The 17369-nt window shown below is 47.9% G+C and overlaps 3 protein-coding genes and 1 pseudogene across 4 annotated transcripts in view; 3 read left to right on the top strand and 1 right to left on the bottom strand.

Moving 5' to 3' along the window:
• Positions 1-17369, bottom strand: part of LOC128412277 (zinc finger protein 420-like) — a 309743-nt pseudogene that overhangs the window by 252094 nt on the left and 40280 nt on the right.
• Positions 1-17369, top strand: part of LOC128412045 (zinc finger protein 883-like) — an 88135-nt gene that overhangs the window by 65476 nt on the left and 5290 nt on the right. For both annotated transcript variants that reach the window (XR_008330020.1, XM_053384874.1), the window contains exons 2-5: positions 12228-13191; positions 13388-13481; positions 15053-15135; positions 16734-16860. Coding sequence is in view for 1 of the 2 variants with exons in the window: in XM_053384874.1 (XP_053240849.1) it covers positions 12790-13191; positions 13388-13481; positions 15053-15135; positions 16734-16860 (706 nt within the window). In the remaining variant the exon portion in view is untranslated. The remainder of the gene's footprint in view (positions 1-12227; positions 13192-13387; positions 13482-15052; positions 15136-16733; positions 16861-17369) is intronic.
• Positions 3-1003, top strand: LOC128412136 (zinc finger protein 345-like). The gene has a single exon (XM_053384993.1). The coding sequence runs from the start codon at positions 79-81 to the stop codon at positions 973-975; it is 897 nt and encodes a 298-aa protein (XP_053240968.1). The 5' UTR covers positions 3-78; the 3' UTR covers positions 976-1003.
• LOC128412273 (olfactory receptor 52E4-like) lies at positions 7717-9148 on the top strand. Its single transcript, XM_053385182.1, has one exon. The coding sequence runs from the start codon at positions 8117-8119 to the stop codon at positions 9146-9148; it is 1032 nt and encodes a 343-aa protein (XP_053241157.1). The 5' UTR covers positions 7717-8116.

The raw sequence follows: 17369 nt of genomic DNA, 5'->3' as shown, positions 1-17369 counted from the left end.
TCCCATTCCACTTCCCATCAACAAAATATCCTTGGAAAGAAACTCTATCAGTGTGTGGAATGTGGAAAGAGCTTCAGTATGAGCTCCTCTCTCACTAGGCATCAGATAATTCATACAGGGGAGAAACCCTATCAGTGTGTGGAATGTGGAAAGAGCTTCGGTAGGAGCACCGATCTCACTTCCCATCAGAGAATTCATACAGGGGAGAAACCCTATCAGTGTGTGGAATGTGGAAAGAGCTTCAGTAAGAGCTCCAATCTCACTTTGCATCAAAGAATTCATACAGGGGAGAAACCCTATCAGTGTGTGGAATGTGGGAAGAGCTTCAGTCAGAGCTCCAAACTCACTTCCCATCAAAGAATTCATACAGGGGAGAAACCCTATCAGTGTGTGGAATGTGGAAAGAGCTTCAGTATGAGCTCCGATCTCACTTCCCATCAAAGAATTCATACAGGGGAGAAACCCTATCAGTGTGTGGAATGTGGAAAGAGCTTCAGTATGAGCTCCAGTCTCACTTCCCATCAGAGAATTCATACAGGGGAGAAACCCTATCAGTGTGTGGAATGTGGAAAGAGCTTCAGAAAGAGCTCCCATCTTTCTTCCCATCAAAGAATTCATACAGGGGAGAAACCCTATCAGTGTGTGGAATGTGGAAAGAGCTTCAGTCACAGCCACAATCTCACTTCCCATCAAAGAATTCATACAGGGGAGAAACCCTATCATTGTGTGGAATGTGGAAAGAGCTTCAGTCAGAGCTCCCATCTTTCTTCCCATCAGAGAATTCATACAGGGGAGAAACCCTATCATTGTGTGGAATGTGGAAAGAGCTTCAGTCAGAGCTCCCATCTTTCTTCCCATCAAAGAATTCATACAGGGGAGAAACCCTATCATTGTGTGGAATGTGGAAAGGGCTTCACTGAAAGCTCCAAACTCACTTCCCATCAAAGAATTCATACAGGGGAGAAACCATATTAGTGTGCGGAATGTGGAAAGAGCTTCTGGAAGAACTTAGTTCCCTCGGCCTCTCTGTCTTGAGCCTGTGCAGCTCAGGAGAGGCTGGAGAGTTACCGGACCTAGAGGTAACCCCAGCTTCCTCTGACGGGGCTGAGAGTGGAGCACCTGCAGGCAATGGGTCCTCTGGTGCCTCCATCGCCAGAGCAGACTCAGCTGGTGTCTGTACCTGAGGATCCAGCACAGGTGAGGACCCTTCAGGCTCATGCCCCAACCCTGGCTCAGCTGGTTCTGGAGGCGAGGAATCCTGTGCAGGTTGGGATTCCTTAGGTTCAGCATCTGAATCCGAATCCCAGGCCATCACACCCGGAAGCAAAGTCTCATTGCGCTTTCCTTTACTGAATCTGAATTCAGTGCGCTGTCTGAGCTTTGCAGGGAATTGGAATTCTATGTTTGTTTGGTTCAAGAAATCTGCAGGGATTGTTGTTTGTCTGTCACGGTGTGGGAGGACAATCAACCCTGTCTGAAGTTGGCAGAGTCTGGGCAGTTTAAGCCCAGAACCAAACACCTAGACATCCGTTTCCAGAATGCGTTTCAGAGTATCCAGTTAGGCTTGGTGAGATTGCAGTACTATTCAAGCCAGAAGAACCTGGCAGATGGGTTCATGAAACCTTGAGCTTTCAGCGTCATGGGGAGTTCTGTAAAGGTCTGTGTTTGGGGTAAGTGGTGAAACGTACGAGCCCCCAGCAGTGCAGGACGAGAGGGGGTGTGATGGGGAATCAGAGCTTATAGGCTTAACAGCTCAGAACCCATCGTCCTGCCTGTTCTGGGGAGGAGCTGTCTCCAACTTCTGGAGAAGCTGTTTCTTTGTTCTGTCTGACTTTCGCTTTTGCTGCCGAGCTAGGAAGCAAGATGCCTGCTGTCTCAGATGGTTTGTTTATTTTTACTGTTCTGCTGTAAATAAAGCTGTTAGTTTTGAACAACAGCATGTGGACTCTATCTTCTGCAAGCTTACACACCAAGCAGCTAGCGTTGTGCACACTCTGCTACAAGTCCAGAAAGCTCAATGGAACACAGGGAAGTGTGCCGGACTCCACAACACTTTGCACCTCCAAGGAGTCTTCACCCAACTGGTGGATCGGACCCTTCTGTGGTGTAAATGTGTTGAACCAGTTCCATCTTCCACAAATGTTTGCCTTAGCCTTTGTACTGGAACAGCTAGTCACCACATCTGCGCAGATCATCCTGGCATTTGGACTCTGCCCAAACTTCTCCCAGGAAAAACTTTCCACTGCTTCAAACACAGCAGTGCCACCTGCTGGTTGCAGTGATGGTTGGGATGACGTGGCAACCAACTCCCCTTGCTCCTCCTGCTTTGGAGATTTCACCCCCTGAACAGGAAACACCCCCCTCGTTCACTCTTCCTCCAAAAGCCTCCCTTATGTGGAGCTTTCGGTTTCAGGAACACATCCCTGCATGGTCTGGGATACTGTATCAGCTTTCCCCGGGGTGTAAACTCTGGCAGTCTGCTCAGCAGCCCCCGCCATCTTGAAGTGTCCATCATGTGATGCAGCTTTAATTCCCAGTATACCAGTCACAGAAAATTGCTGATGTGTTAACCAAGCTAAACCTGATGGATGCTAACCCTGTAGACACACCAATGACAACAGGTTATCAGGTAGATGAGACTGAAGGAGCATTTTCTGACACTACACTGTACAGAAGTGTGCTAGGCAAACTAAATTTCATTGCCAGATATTCAAGACCTGACATTGCAGTTAGCTGTAACTTGCTAAGCAGACAAGTCAACAATCCTACTGTTAAGGATTGGAAAGCTCTGAAACGCATAGCACACTATTTGAAAGGCACTATGCATTACAGACTGACATTTAACAATCAGAAGTCTGGTGGTCTTGAGATATTTGATGATGCGAGTTTTGGAAGTGACACTACAGACAGGAAAAGCACATCTGGAGTTTGCTATATGTACACCCAGGGTCTATTTGATTGGTTGTGCAAGAAGCAAACAACAGTAAGTTTTTAAGTTCTTGTGAAGCTGAACTGAATGCATTGTCTTATTCACTTGTGGATTGTGAATGGTTGTTACAGTTGTGTAAAGACATGAGAATTCCTGTCAAATGTCCAATCCAGGTTTATCAGGACAACAAAGCATGTTTGGCTTTGCTGACTTCTGAAGGTTGTAAGCAAAGCACGAAGCACTTGCAATTGAAGCTGCAACATGCTAGAGAATGTGTTCAGAAAGGACTCATAATGGTGTCCTACATGCCAGGTAATGAAATTCCTGCTGATTTATTGTCCAAGGTTGTTCCGAAGGATCAACACTGTACCTATGTACAGAAATTGGGTTTGTACTGATAATGTACTGACACACTGCCCAGTGGTGTTCACAGAAAGGGGGAGGATGCTAGTTTCTGTTTCTCACTGTGCAGCTGTGTGGAGTCCCAGGACTCTGTTTACATTCCAGAGACCTTGCAGTCTCACGGGATGTGGCATTAGTGGTTTCCTGTTTCCTTTGTTCCTTAGTTCCTTTGTTCAGTTGCTCTCTGCTTTCATAGAGAGAGGATGTCTTTTCTGTTCTGCTTGGTTAAAAATAAAACTCTTTACAATGTAGCCGAAACTCTCGTCTCTTCCCTGTGCTGGGAACCCTGCTGGATAGAATGTGCTTGAGGCCTTATCAAAGGCTCAGGTCAGGACCACAGGTATGAAATTTACGGCATGTAATGCCTTAAGAGAGAATATTATGAAAATGATATACAGGTGGTACATGACCCCAGTCAAGCTTGCAAAAATCTATCATTTGCCCGACAATAAATGTTGGAAATGTAAAGAAAATGAAGGTACATTCTTTCACCTTTGGTGGACGTGCCCAAGGATTAAGGCTTTCTGGGAACTGATATATAATGAAATGAAAAAGGTATTTAAATATACCTTCCTGAAGAAACCAGAGGCCTTTCTCCTGGGCATGATCGGCCAATTGGTGCCAAAGAAGGATAGAACTTTCTTTATGTATCTACAACAGCAGCAAGAATACTCATTGCAAAGTATTGGAAGACACAAGATCTACCCACCCTGGAAGAATGGCAGATGAAGGTGATGGACTATATGGAATTGGCTGAAATGACTGGCAGAATCCGAGACCAGGGAGAAGAGTCGGTGGAAGAAGATTGGAAGAAATTTAAAGATTATTTACAGAAACATTGCAAAATTAATGAATGTTAAAATGATGTCGGAATGAAATTAAGTGGTATTAGCAGCAATGTTAAGAAGGAGGATGTAAAAATGGATTGTTAACAGGTGAAAATGTAAAGCTATAATATATTAAGATAAAGAATTAAGATAAAAACAAAGAGGGAAAGGATTTGCTGAAGTAACCATTTGAACTGGAATACAAAAAAGGGAGGTGTGAGGAGGCCAGGGAAATAAGTGAATGAAAGGCAAGACAGGGAAAGATGGATTTATTTTTAATTGTTTTTATTTCTTCTGTATTTTGTATTTTTTGTTTCTTTTTTCTATTTCTATTTCTTTTTTACTTTTGTAACTCTTTTTGAAACTCTAATAAATATCATTTTAAAAATATATATATATCAAAGGCTCAGGTCATTAAACACGTCGGAGGCGATTTCAAAGGCTCAGCTCGGAGGAAGACGAGGCCTTATCGGCTTGGCCGAGTGGAGATTCGGACAAAGATTCACAAAATTTTTAGGGGTCTGCGTACCCCCAGGAAAAAAGCACTGGATCTAACCATCATCTTTCTTTTTTCTTTTACAAACATTTTATTGGTTTTGAATGAATCATAGAATTATAGAGCTGAAAGGGACCCCAAGGGACATCTAGTCCAGCCCCCTGAATGCAAGAAACTCAGCTAAAGCATTCATGACAGAATGAACCACGCACATCACAAACACAATAACAACAGTTATGTAGAAGTGTCCACATATAGTTCAAGTAGGAACCAAGACGAGTGACCAGTGGAATGAATAAATGTTTATTCCCAGCATCTAGTGCTTAAGCCAAAGGGAAGTACAATCTCCATATTGATGCAGTGGGAAGGGGGTGGGGGTGGGGAAACTGCTTGTCCAAAGAGAAGAAGAGAAGGAGGAGTTTGGATTTGATATCCCGCTTTATCACTACCCTAAAGAGTCTCAAAGCGGCTAACAATCTCCTTTCCCTTCCTTCCCCACAACAAACAATCTGTGAGGTGAGTGGGGCTGAGAGACTTCAGAGAAGCCCAAGGTCACCCAGCAGCTGCATGTGGAGGAGCGGGGAAGAGAACCTGGTTCACCAGATTATGTGTCCACCACCCTTAACCACTACACCATGCTGGCTGATGTTGTTTCATTCCCCTTCTTTTTTTTGTTAAGAGTGTATATTAATTTCCCAATAAAAAACATCCATTTGAATCCAACCCTCTGGAACAGCAGGAAATAAACTTGCTTCAGATAGTTGAAGTTGCGTTCAGATGGTTGAAGATGGTTATCATATCCTCTTTTCCAGGTTAAACATACCAAATTGCCTCAGCCATTCCTTATAAGGCTTGATTTCCAGTTCCTTGGTCATCTTGGTTGTTCTCCTGGTATATACATTCCAGAGTTAGATAAAAAAGATTCATACACTTTCTGATAATGAAGTCCCTCCTGCTTCCATAAAAGATTGCCTATAAATGAAGATACCGGTGCTATCTGGAGTCAACTGGATTCATAGGGGTTATTATAAGATGGGTCAGCACCACTCAATAAGGTCCTGAACACAGAACAACCCCCTGGATGTCGACCCCTTCTACTGGAGATATTTGTTTTGATCATGAAAATCCAGAAATGGAATTAGTGGAGATTTCTGAGGACCTACAGTATTCCTCCATCTCTTCCATGTTTCTCAGGTTGCACACAGAAATGACATATTTATATCGTTCTGTATGTAATACTGTAATAGACTGCTTTAACAAATGATGGTCAAGTTTCTTTCCTAATTTTAATCATATCTCTGGCCTAATAAAATCTGGAACTTTTGATGCCATGTTATTCTGGGTTTCCAGTCCTGAAAAAGCAGGGATTTATTCAGTGGTGGTGACCCTTTTTCAGCCTCAGGGCCATGTTTTCTTATCAAAAGCTTTCTGGGAGCCACATCTCAGAGGTGGTTGTGGCAAAATGGGTGTGGTCAGACATATACCCCACTTCATCCTGGCAACCAAGAACAGTTGTCATAGTTCCAAGACAGATGGCAGCAGGGTAAAATCACTTGGGGAGAGTGCAGAATGGGGCCAGTGAGGGATGTGGCCTGGGCAGGGTCCTGAGGGCAAGATAGAGCTGCCAGGAGGCCTGTACAGTGGTACCTCTGGTTATGAACGCTTCTGGTTACAAACGCTTCAGGTTACGAACTCCGCTAACCCAAAGTCGCTGCTTCTGGTTGTGAACTTTGCCCCAGGATGTGAACGGAAATTGTGCACAGGAGGCGTGTGCACAGTGGGAGGCCCCATTAGCGAAAGCGTGCCTCAGAATAAGAGGCTTAAGAACGGACCTCCGGAATGAATTAAGTACGTAACCAGAGGTACCACTGTATTCAGTTTCCAGGTATGAGGTTGGGGGCGGGATTCTCCTTGTGGTTTCAAGAAATCACACCAAATCCCCAATCAGTAGGACTTCATTCAGTAATGCATTACATTTCTATTAGGACACAGACTATACAGCATAGGCAAAATATGCATAATCTTAGCTGTTCATCCTTTACCCAACCACTTTCTGCCTTGTCTGCGCTTCACCATCTCTCATCAAGCCATAGTTCATGAAAAACACTTACCCAACCCATTTGATTTTAGTATCTGTGTCAGAACCCTCCTTGTACCTTATCTGGAGTTGTTTTTCTCTTTAACAATCAGCCATTAATTTCCCCTTTAACTGGTTTTTACTAGTCTTGTGGTCAGTTCCCATTCCTGTGTATGTTACACTGGCCTCACTTAATAATGGGCCTAGCCAGGGTCTTTTTTCCAGCCATTACAGGATTCTCTGTGAATTCCCTCTAGCTGTGAAGCTGTTGTCTCTTTCAAGCTACCTTCTGTTCCACTCTTCCCAAGTCTGCTGGAGATGTAGAATGATAAAGAATCCGAAGCCTGGAGGTGGGATTGGGGTCCGCTCTCCACAGTCCCCCTGACTCTGTAACCTTGGAAGAGATGCTCCAAGTCTGGACAGTTTGGATGCCATGGGAATTGGGGTGGAACAAGGCTCTTTCTACAGTGAAACAGCCCCCCGAGATGTCCACCCTAGCGCCTCCACAGAAACACTATAAATGCTGCTTTCTGGTCAGCCAAGTGGAGTCAGATCTGAGGGATGCTCCTCCATCCACGATGCAGCTGCCAGTAGACCTTTGACTCTGTGGCTCAGCAGAGCACACCTTGCTGTGTTGATCTGTAGGTGAGCTGGCAGAACAAAAGGTCCTCTCAAGGTGAGTGGAAAGGAGGGGAGTAGTAGAATCATAGAACTGACAAGTTGGAAGGACCACAAGGTGCTTCTAGTCCAATTCCCCACATTGAGGGACTTTTTCGCCCAACATGGGGCTTGACCCTGAGATTAAGAGGCTGAGATGGAGAGGGAGGGGCAGTTGCCGGGACCATTTTTTGAAGGAGGAGGAGGAGAGCGAGTTACCTCTCCTTCCAAGGAACCTTTGTTGCAATTGGCATGTCCAGCTCCGGTCACCGTGTCTCAAAAAGGGAGATGTAGAGCTGCAAGAGGTGAATGAGAAGATCAGGGCGTGTGGTGGTGGAGGAATCAGGTTCCCCGCAGAGAAAGGCTGGTTTTAATGAAGGATACATTAGTGGGAAATGTGGTGGTGGTGGTGGGGGACACACAACAGAAGAATACAGAACCATGTACAGGATGGGGAAACTGGAGAACTGCCACCCCCTCCAGTTTTGTCAGACTAAATTGGCCCAATGAATTGATGGGTGGGAGAGGAGGAGCAGACAGGAAAGTTCCTCATACAGCAGCGTGCAGACTGCTTTTTTCATTTTCTTTGTTTGGACACAGGGACCTACACTCTGGCCAAATCCAGCTAGCAGGCACATTCCCTCCACACAAACACACAATTGTTTTCTTAATATGAAACAGGATTGCTAGGCAAGGGTCTATGTGTCCATGAGGAGCCATGGAGGAAAATGCTGGCCTGTTTTCTTCTTCTTGGCAGGGTCTCAGTGACCTGTTCTCTGGCTGGGTCCAGGAGGAGAATGCCCCTTTCGAATGCCACCCACTTTTATTCCCCCACGTTCATCCTGCTGGGGGTCCCGGGGCTGGAGGCGCTTCACTCCTGGATCTCCATCCCCTTCTGCCTTGGCTACCTCGTTGCTCTCGTGGGCAACTGCACCATCCTCTTCATCATCAAAACGGAAGCCAGCATCCACCAGCCCATGTTCTACTTCCTCTCCGTCCTTTCGGCCATTGACCTGGGCCTCTCCACTTCCACTCTGCCCAAGATGCTGGCCATCTTCTGGTTTGGCCTTGGGGAGATCAGCCATGGGGCCTGCCTGGCTCAGATGTTCTTCATCCACAGCTTCACGGGGATGGAGTCTGTCGTGCTGCTAGCCATGGCCTTTGACAGGTATGTGGCCATCTGTGACCCTCTGAGATACACCACCATCTTGACCAAGGCAAGGGTAGCCTGGATGTGTGCTTCCGTTGTGCTGAGGACATTCTTATTTGTGCTCCCCATTGCCCTGTTGACTCTCCGCCTGCCCTTCTGCAGCGACCACATCATCGTTGCCCACACCTACTGCGAGCACATGGGCATTGCCAAGCTGGCCTGTGCCGACATCCGGATCAATATGATTTATGGCTTGTTCACTATTACCATCCTCATGCTTGATGTGGTCTTCATTCTTTTGTCCTATGTGCTGATCCTGCAGTCTGTTTTCCGGCTCCCCTCCAAAGAGGCCCGGCTCAAATCCCTGGGCACTTGTGGCTCTCATGTTGCAGTCATTTTTGTCTTCTACACTCCTGCCTTCTTCTCCTTCCTCACCCACCGCTTTGGACGCAACATCCCCCATTATGCACATATCCTCATTGCCAACCTCTACGTCATTTTGCCCCCGGTGCTCAACCCCGTCATTTACGGCATCCGGACCCGGGAGCTGCGCAGGAGGATCCTGCAGTTCTTCTTCTCCAAACGGGCGCCTTTCTCCAGCGTCTCCTGATTATCCTGCCTTGCAGGGGGTTGGACTAGATGACCCCCAGGGTCCCTCCCCACTCTACGATTCTATTTTGCATTCCTACAATCTGTTGAGTGGGAATTCAGATATATAACATGCTCTACGTAATCCGAGTGTTTTGTAAGGCTGGGAGAGAAACCTCAGAGAGTCGTTGCTGCCAATCAGTGTAGGCCATCCTGAGGTAGATGGATTGACGCTCTGATTCAGAACTCTCTGCAGTTCTTTGATCCTGGCAAGCTGGACTCTGGCCCAATTCACTGCAGTGCAATTTGGGGCAGCGGATCAGGAGGGGCAAGAACTTTTCAACAATGTGCACCAGAATTGTTGTTGTTGTTGTCCTGCCTTTCTCTCTGACAGGGGCTCAGGGCACAGAAATGGCTCCTCTTTCTTGCAGGTACAGCTGATCTTCCTCCAGCAGCTGAAAGGCAAAAGTCAGGCTGTCAGTTCCTCATGAAGGGAGTGCAGAGTGGGGGGCAAGGAGGGCAGGTCTGAGTCCCTGCTCTGGTTCTCTCCAATACTCACCCCTGGGTGATAGATGTGCAAGGACATGGGGACAGGTGAGTCCGTCCCTGAGCACCTGGAAAGGCTATTCCAAGAGTTTTCTCCTGGATTCCAAGTCCTATGGCAGGGGAGGAGGGACATCCCAAGCCTTGGGGACCAATCTTAGCCTCCTTCAACCAGAATGTGGCTCCCCAGGCTAACAAGATGGTCAATATCCGGTTCCACTCCACCCTTTTAAAATTTAAATCTCAAAACAGATCCCAACTTTCAGAGCATGTAAATCACATGAGTGGAAAGACCACTGCTCCACTCACAGAAATAGGACTATACTTCCTTCTCCCACCTTTAAAGTAAACGTCTATGTAACAAAACCGAATTGATCCAAGTCTGCCTTCCTCTGCCAACCTCAACTTCGCTCTTCAAGCCAAAAGACAACACTTCCCCATCCCTGAGCGAAACCCCCTGGCCTTTCATTGGTAGAGCTGCCACCATGCTAGTGGCGTTTACCTCAGCGCAACGCAGGGACTGACTGACCGGGCGGCGAGATGCTTTCAGCCTCGGGCACTTGACGGGTTCTGAAATGGCCGTGACGGGCTGGATTCAGCCCACGTAACATAGATCGAGGACCCCTGGTGTACATTGACTGGCAGCAGCTCCCCAGAGTTTCAGGCAGGGATTTTGTCCAGCCCTTGCAGGAGATGTCAGGGGTTGACCCTGGGACATTCTGCATGCCAAGCAGATGCTCTAGGGCTCCCCATATTTCCCTGCACTTTCAACGCTATGCTATTAGCAACCGTGGAGATTCCACCTGCCTCTTTCGGAAGGAGAACAGTCACCTGATCAATTTAATTAATTAATTAATTAATTAATAATTTATTTACACCCTGCCAATCTGGCTGGTTTTCCCAGCCACTCTGGGCGGCTTCCAACAAAAGATTAAAATACAATAGTCCATCAAACATTAAAAGCTTCCCTAAATATAATAACAACAACCATCCATTTTCAGTCCATTGAATTAGCAATTGAGCATTTCTGGAAAGGGAAATGGCATACTTTTGTATATTAGTATAAAAAGCATGCATAGGAAAGTATTACTCATTTATGATGAAAATGGGATTTATTTATTTTGAACTTTGCTTGGTTCCTCCTTGGTGGCCAGTGTGATTCTTTCAGCAGGGCTAGAACTCAGGACCCGCTGCCTTGAGGGACATCGAAGAGCAGTTGGGCAGGGGAAAGGTCTCCCTTGGGAGGCGGTGGACTCTCCTTCCTTGGAGGTTTCTAAGCAGAGATCGGACGGCCATCTGCCATGGATGCTTGAGCTGAGATTCCTGCATTGCTGGGGGTTGGACTAGATGACCCTGGGATCCCCTCCTATCTCTCCACTCCTGAATTCTAGGAGGAGCTTCCTTGCCTCCTGCAAAGCCCTTTTCCCTGCAAGCTCTTCCTCTGGTTTCTGGCCGAGGGAGGGAGATGCTCAGAGTCCAGCCAAGAGCCTCACCCCCCCCCAAAGGATATCTGGGCATTGGCGGAGCCGGGGGGGGGGGCCCTGAATCAATAACAAATAATAAGAATATGAGGTTCTGCAAAGCGAGAGAGAGCTGACCTGGGGGGACTCGGCACTGCAAGGGTTAAAGCGAACTGAGCTGCCTTCCTAGAGAGGACAGGAAGCAAGGGGGGGCCAGGTCCTCCAGTGCCAAGCCCCCTCCCTCTCAGTCCTTTCCTGTAGGGAAGGGGGGTGTTGCTTTGGTGTCTCTCCTGCAAGGGCTGCCTCGCTGCCCCCTCCTGGGATCTGGTGAGTCTCCTCTCTCTCTGGGATCTGGTGGGGGTCCCAGGGCTGCAGCAGGGGAGGGGGCCTGGGGGGCCTGATCTGCTCCTGCGGGGGGGGGCCCAAGTCAGGGAGGAGAGGGTCCTGCCAGGGAGGGGCCAGGGCTGCCACGCTCTCCTTCCTGCAGATCAGAGGGTCCCAAACTCATTTGGCCTTCCGCCCCCCCTTCAGAAAAACAATGACTCCCCTGAAATCTCCTTCTTCAAACAAAGGAGTCCCTGGGACTTTGACTCTGTGTGACGTCGCTCAGCATCACTGCACAACAGAGGAAACATCTGCAAATGGTTTTCCAAAGCTGGACGAGGAGGTGGACTAGCCCCCCCCCCAAAAAAGGTGGAAAAGAGAGGCCAGGAATAAAGAGAGGGATCCCAGCCCAGAGTCTGGCTGCTGCATTGGGGACCAGTTTCCCAGTGTCTCCCAGGGCAGCTCCCCACGGAGGCCACGGCAGCCATCCCCTCGCACCCAGAGCAGGGCATCCCAGGACCACATCCTCTCTCTCCCAAAGGGATTGTAGCTGGAAAACCAGCCGGAAATGGGCGCTGCTCCTCACTGAGCCTCCAGGGACCTGGGCATCAATAGCTGTGTGTGTTAAGCTATCTAAGAGAATAATAATAATAATAATAATAATAATAATAATAATAATAATAATAGATTACCCGCCTAAATTGCAAGGGATATGTCTTTGGCCCCACCCACTTGGCCCTCAGGGGGTTGGCCTGATACATTCCTGGCCCTCAGAGCAAAGAAAAAGGGACCCCACCCCAGGAGTCTGTCTTGAGAGCGGCAGAGAGTCCAAGTGCAATAAAAGGAGACAGAAGCAGGGGAGTGGGGGTGGGGGGAGAGCAACTCCTGAGGACCCCCAGGTGAGGACCCCCACTAGAGCCAAGCATCCATTTTTCACAAGATACAAATGACTCCCTTGTCAGTCAGGTCTGACTTCATGCATTGACTGGAAGACAGGAGAAACCAGGCTGATTCATCTCCCAGAAATCCCTTCAGTTGCCTCCACATTTTGCATTGCTAGAAGGCTAGAGACATATTTCTTCTCCTCTTACTCCTCTTTCCCCCAAAAAAGATAGCTCATGGTCTGGGATGTGGTGCAGTCCAGCCCTGGTTGCCAGGAAGACTCATCCAGGCTTGCTCAGGGAACCTTTTTCTTCTCCTGATATTAGACAACTTTTGTAACAGAACAATATATTTGCTTTGTAGGAGTTGCTAGAGCTTCTCATTAGCACAGGCAGAACTTGGCAGAAGACCAAAGAGTTCCTTCCGATCTCTCAGAGGCTTCCTGAGAGCACAGATGGATGAGCGAGACTCAGCTGGGCCTGGAACAGAAAGAGGCCATGCCAACCAAACTGGGAGCAGTGGGGAATTCTGGGAAAACTCTGTGCAGAAGATCCTGGGTGAGGAGGACACCCTCCGCTCAGAGGGGCAGAGCCAGCAGTTGAGGCAGTTCTGCTGCCAGGAGGCCAAAGGACCCCGAGAGGTTTGCAGCCGACTCTACCACTTTTGCCATCAGTGGCTGAAGCCAGAAAGGCACACGAAAGCTGAGATGCTGGACCTGGTGATCTTGGAGCAGTTCCTGGCTGTCCTTCCACCGGAGATGAAGAGCTGGGTGAGGGACTGTGGAGCGGAGACCAGTTCCCAGGCGGTGGCCCTGGCAGAAGGTTTCCTCCTGAGTCAGGCAGAGGAGAGAAAGCAGGTGAGAGAGACTTTCCTCTGGATACTCCCAAGGGGCTCCAAACAGGATGGAGAACATCCCATAATGGTCTGCTGATGGCCCATCCTTTTTCTGGGAAAGAATCCATGGAATGAGATCTCACACCCTTCAAGTCTTTGTCATTCTCTTTCTAGTATTTCTCCCCATTCTCTGTTTTGAATCCTTGTTTCTTTTTCAGGGAAAGGATCTCTTTGCAGAAATGGACCTGGATTCCTGTGAGGCAGAGAGGCCTCCGTTGGACACCAGAGAGAGGCCACTGGGTAAGGAGGAAGGTGGTTTTTCTTTGTTTGGTCTCATTCTGTTGATTTCCAACTCATCTGTGGGTTCTTTTCATCTTGTTTTGGGGGAGACAGTTGGGAACAAGGGTCCAGAAGAGGGGAGATGTATTTCTGCACAAACAAACATATGAAATGGGCACAAATGTTGCGCTTGCAAAGTAAAGGAAGGATTGAACTCTAATTAATAAGAATACACACAGAGGCTTGAACCAGCAAGACTCTGGGAAGGGTGCGTATAATCGTGTCTCTCTGTGCTTGTCCGAATCTACAGCCCCCTGGCCCAGGTACCGTATTTTTCGCTCTATTGGACGCACCGGACCATAGGACGCACCGGAGCATAGGAGGGGGAGAATAGGGAAAATTTTTTTTTTCCTCTGTTCTCCCCCTCTAAAACAAGGTGCGTTCAAGGTGCGTTCACCCGAGCGTGTGGGGCTAGCAGTGGGGGGAAGCGCTGCTTCCCCCCACCCCCAGCCTCAAAGATTCCTGAAGCCTTTGGAGCGCAGCGCCCTGCTGCTCTGCAGAGGCTTTGCGCGCAGCCGTCCCCAAGCTAGAAGAGCGAGACGGAGGGCTCCGTCTCGCTGTTCTGGCTTAGGAACAGGCTTGCTAGCCTCTGCAGGAGAGCGGGGTGAAGGCACCCCGCTGCCCTGGAGAGGCTTTGCACGCAGCCGTCCCCAAGCCAGAACAGTGAGACGGAGCCCTCCGCAGCGCTCCGTCTCCCTGTTCTGCCTTTCAGCTTAGCGGCGCAGCCTGCATTCGCTCTATAGGACGCACACACGTTTCCCCTTAATTTTTGGAGGGGAAAAAGTGCGTCCTATAGAGTGAAAAATACGGTAGTTTTTATTCACAAAAGAACTTTTTACAGTGTGTTTGTAAGAACCAATCAGATTTCTTCTGAGCATTTCCACAAACCCACGTGGGGACAAGGTTAAACTACTAAAAGTAATTAAGGACAAATATTTCTGGGGTAAACAAAGAACAGAACTACAAAGGGGTAGTAAATAAGCTGAGAACTACAAAGGGGTGCATCTGGCAACCCCAGAGGTAATAAACAATCAGTACACATGATAAGAAGGATGGCCAGGAGGACAGTGACCATTATCCCCTTAATGTGAGATCTGTTTCCTGGCCCTAAGATTAACATTTTAAGATTATATATAAGAAAACTACATCAAAGTAACTTGCCTACTATCTTTATGGCCCAGGAAGCCTGCCTGGCGAAGCAACAGCTGTGTACGCTGTGTACGTGACGTGAGGAGAGAGAAATGGGCAGTAGAGTCAAAAGGGCATGAAAAGGGCATGAATGTAGAATCTTATGGGATTTAATCAGAAATTATCGTCAGTGTATCAAACCCAGTCAACACAGTGCTTTCATCATGGACACGATGGCTTGATGTATATTTTATAATTCCTCATGGTAATCCCATCTGACCCCTACACACAAACATCCAAATGCTCTCAGCAAGTAAGGCTTTCTCAAAGGCCCATCTGCAGTTAGAGATGCCCTGTTTCCCCTGTGAGAGAAGCAGGCACTCCTGGCATCCTGATTACCTTTTTTTCTCTTGCAGGTGGCAGAAGGATGCCGGCAAGACCTCCTGATCCGCCTTTTCATGGGGGCAGAAGGGAAGCAGCAGCTGTGGAACCAGATCAGGTCAGGGGAAGCTGCCTTGTGGGGACAGAGGCCGAGGGATGGAGCAATGTCATGGACTGGTGGGGCACAGAGGAATGGTGGGAGGAAGCAGCTGGGGAACCAGGAAGGGAAGATGGCTCAGAGCCCAAGGAGTGGAGGTGGAGGAAGGATGATTGATCAGAGGGAGATGTCTGGGAAGAGGAGGTGTCAGAAGCTGAAGGGGTTGTAGGGATCAGGTGAGATTGCTATGAGGAATTATAACAAATATAGAGTAAGCCATCTGTGTCAGCAATGAAAGCATTGTGTTGATTGGGTTTAGACTATTTTGATATGATTCTTGATCAATCTACAGCTCTGCATCTCTGGCCATTTCCTCTGCTGCCCATTTCTCTTGTCATGTACACAGCCCAGTTGCTTAGACAGGCAAGCGTCCTGGGCCATAAAGATAGTGGGCAAGTTTCTTTGATGTAGGATGTTAATCTTAGGGCCAGGAAGCAGATCTCACATGAAGGTGATAATGATTGCTGTCCTCCTGGCCATCCTTATCATATGTATTGCTTGTTTATCACCTCCGGGGTTGCCAAATGCTCTTATTTGTAGTTCTGTTCTTTGTTTACCCCATGCTTAATTAGTTATGGTGGTTTGACTTTCTCCCCACGTGGGTTTGTGGAAATGCTCAGAAGAAATCTGATTGGTTCTTACGAACACTCTGTAAAAAGTTCTTTTGTGAATAAAACTACCTGGGCCAGGGGCTGCACACGGACAGGCACAGAGAGACACGATTATACGCACCCTTCCCAGAGTCTTGCTGGTTCAAGTCTCTGTGTGTATTCTTATTAATCAGAGTTCAATCCTTCCTTTACTTTGTGAACGCAACAAGGGGTAACAGGGCTTAGTGAGCTGGGAGACTCTGTGGCAGAATGCAGTCCAGAATCAGAGGCAGAAGAGGAAGGAGGCAAGTGGGAGGAGGGAGGTTGAGAGGCAGAGATGAGTCAGGAGAAGGAGGAGCCACCGGGGGCTCCCTCTCCTTCTGCCAGAAGCCACCCTCTCTGCTTGTCTCCCAGAGCCAGGAGACCCCCTGCAATGCAGGAATCTCTGCTAAATCATCCAAGACAGATGGCCATCCGAAACAGGCTTATTTTATTTCTAGATTGATAACTGAATGCAAAAATTGGTTTCTAAGCAGTGGACAAATGAGAACAAATAGCGGCCTGGATTCACCTAACCAGCCCCATCCGCTGCAAAATGGGGCCCGCTCCCCATTCCTCCCCCTCTCCATGCCCCCATGAACCCCTTTAATTTGGCTTTAGAGCATTGGGATGAAACCTCCCCAGAACAACTCACGAGGAGAGGAGAAAGTGGATCCTTCCATCTGCCCAACTGGAATGCCTGAGTAGGCAGAATGACTTGGAAAACACAAGGTGGAGTACCAACTGTTTGCACAAAGACGAATACCCATAATTAAAACGCAGAATAAAATAAGCATCCATAAATAAAATGTGCACCAAAGCAATCCTATTGAAACAACACCGCAATTAACAGGAAGGAAACAACAGAGCATTGTGTAGCAGATCATATTTCTGCTGTCTCAGAGGAGGACATCTCCCTTTTTCTTTTAGGGTCCAGTCTACTTTGAAGATGTTGCTGTTCGTTTCACAGACGAGGAGTGGGCGTTGCTGGATCCTGACCAGAGAGCTCTGCATAAGGACGTCATGGAGGAGACTCATGGGATCGTGGCCTTTCTTGGTAAGCCTCTGTGTGGGATCGTCCTATCTGCCTGGAAATTCAAAAAATACCTCTATGTGACCAACCTCATCTATTTTCACAGAGCTCAACCGTAGCCCCTATAACACCTGGGAACCTAACACCCCCACAATAAACAGTAACTTACAGTTTTTTCTGTGAACAGAGAGAGGATGTATTTTTTTTCTGTCTTTGTAGCTTAGCAATAAAACTCTTAGCATGTAGCTCATATTTTTCGTCCTTCCCTGTGCTGGATACTCTGCGTAATGGGGAAAACATGCCTGGAGTCTTATCAGAGGCTCAAGTCGCTAATTATCGTTGGAGGGGAATCCGAAGGCTCGACTGGAGGAGTCGCTCGATCGAATGCAACTCTGACAAGAACTGCCCAGGCCATCTTAAATGTGAGCTTCAGAATTGTTAGGAAAGATAAGTTGTGAAGTTTAGAGCTTACAAGGTTAACAGCTCAGAGTGTCCTGCATCTGGGGAGGAGCTTTCATAACAACCAGGAAAGC

This window comes from Podarcis raffonei, chromosome 4 (assembly GCF_027172205.1).
Source record: "Podarcis raffonei isolate rPodRaf1 chromosome 4, rPodRaf1.pri, whole genome shotgun sequence".
NCBI lineage: Eukaryota > Metazoa > Chordata > Lepidosauria > Squamata > Lacertidae > Podarcis > Podarcis raffonei.
The sequence above is the reverse complement of the archived record's forward strand: the minus strand, read 5'-3'. Positions and strand labels throughout refer to the sequence as shown.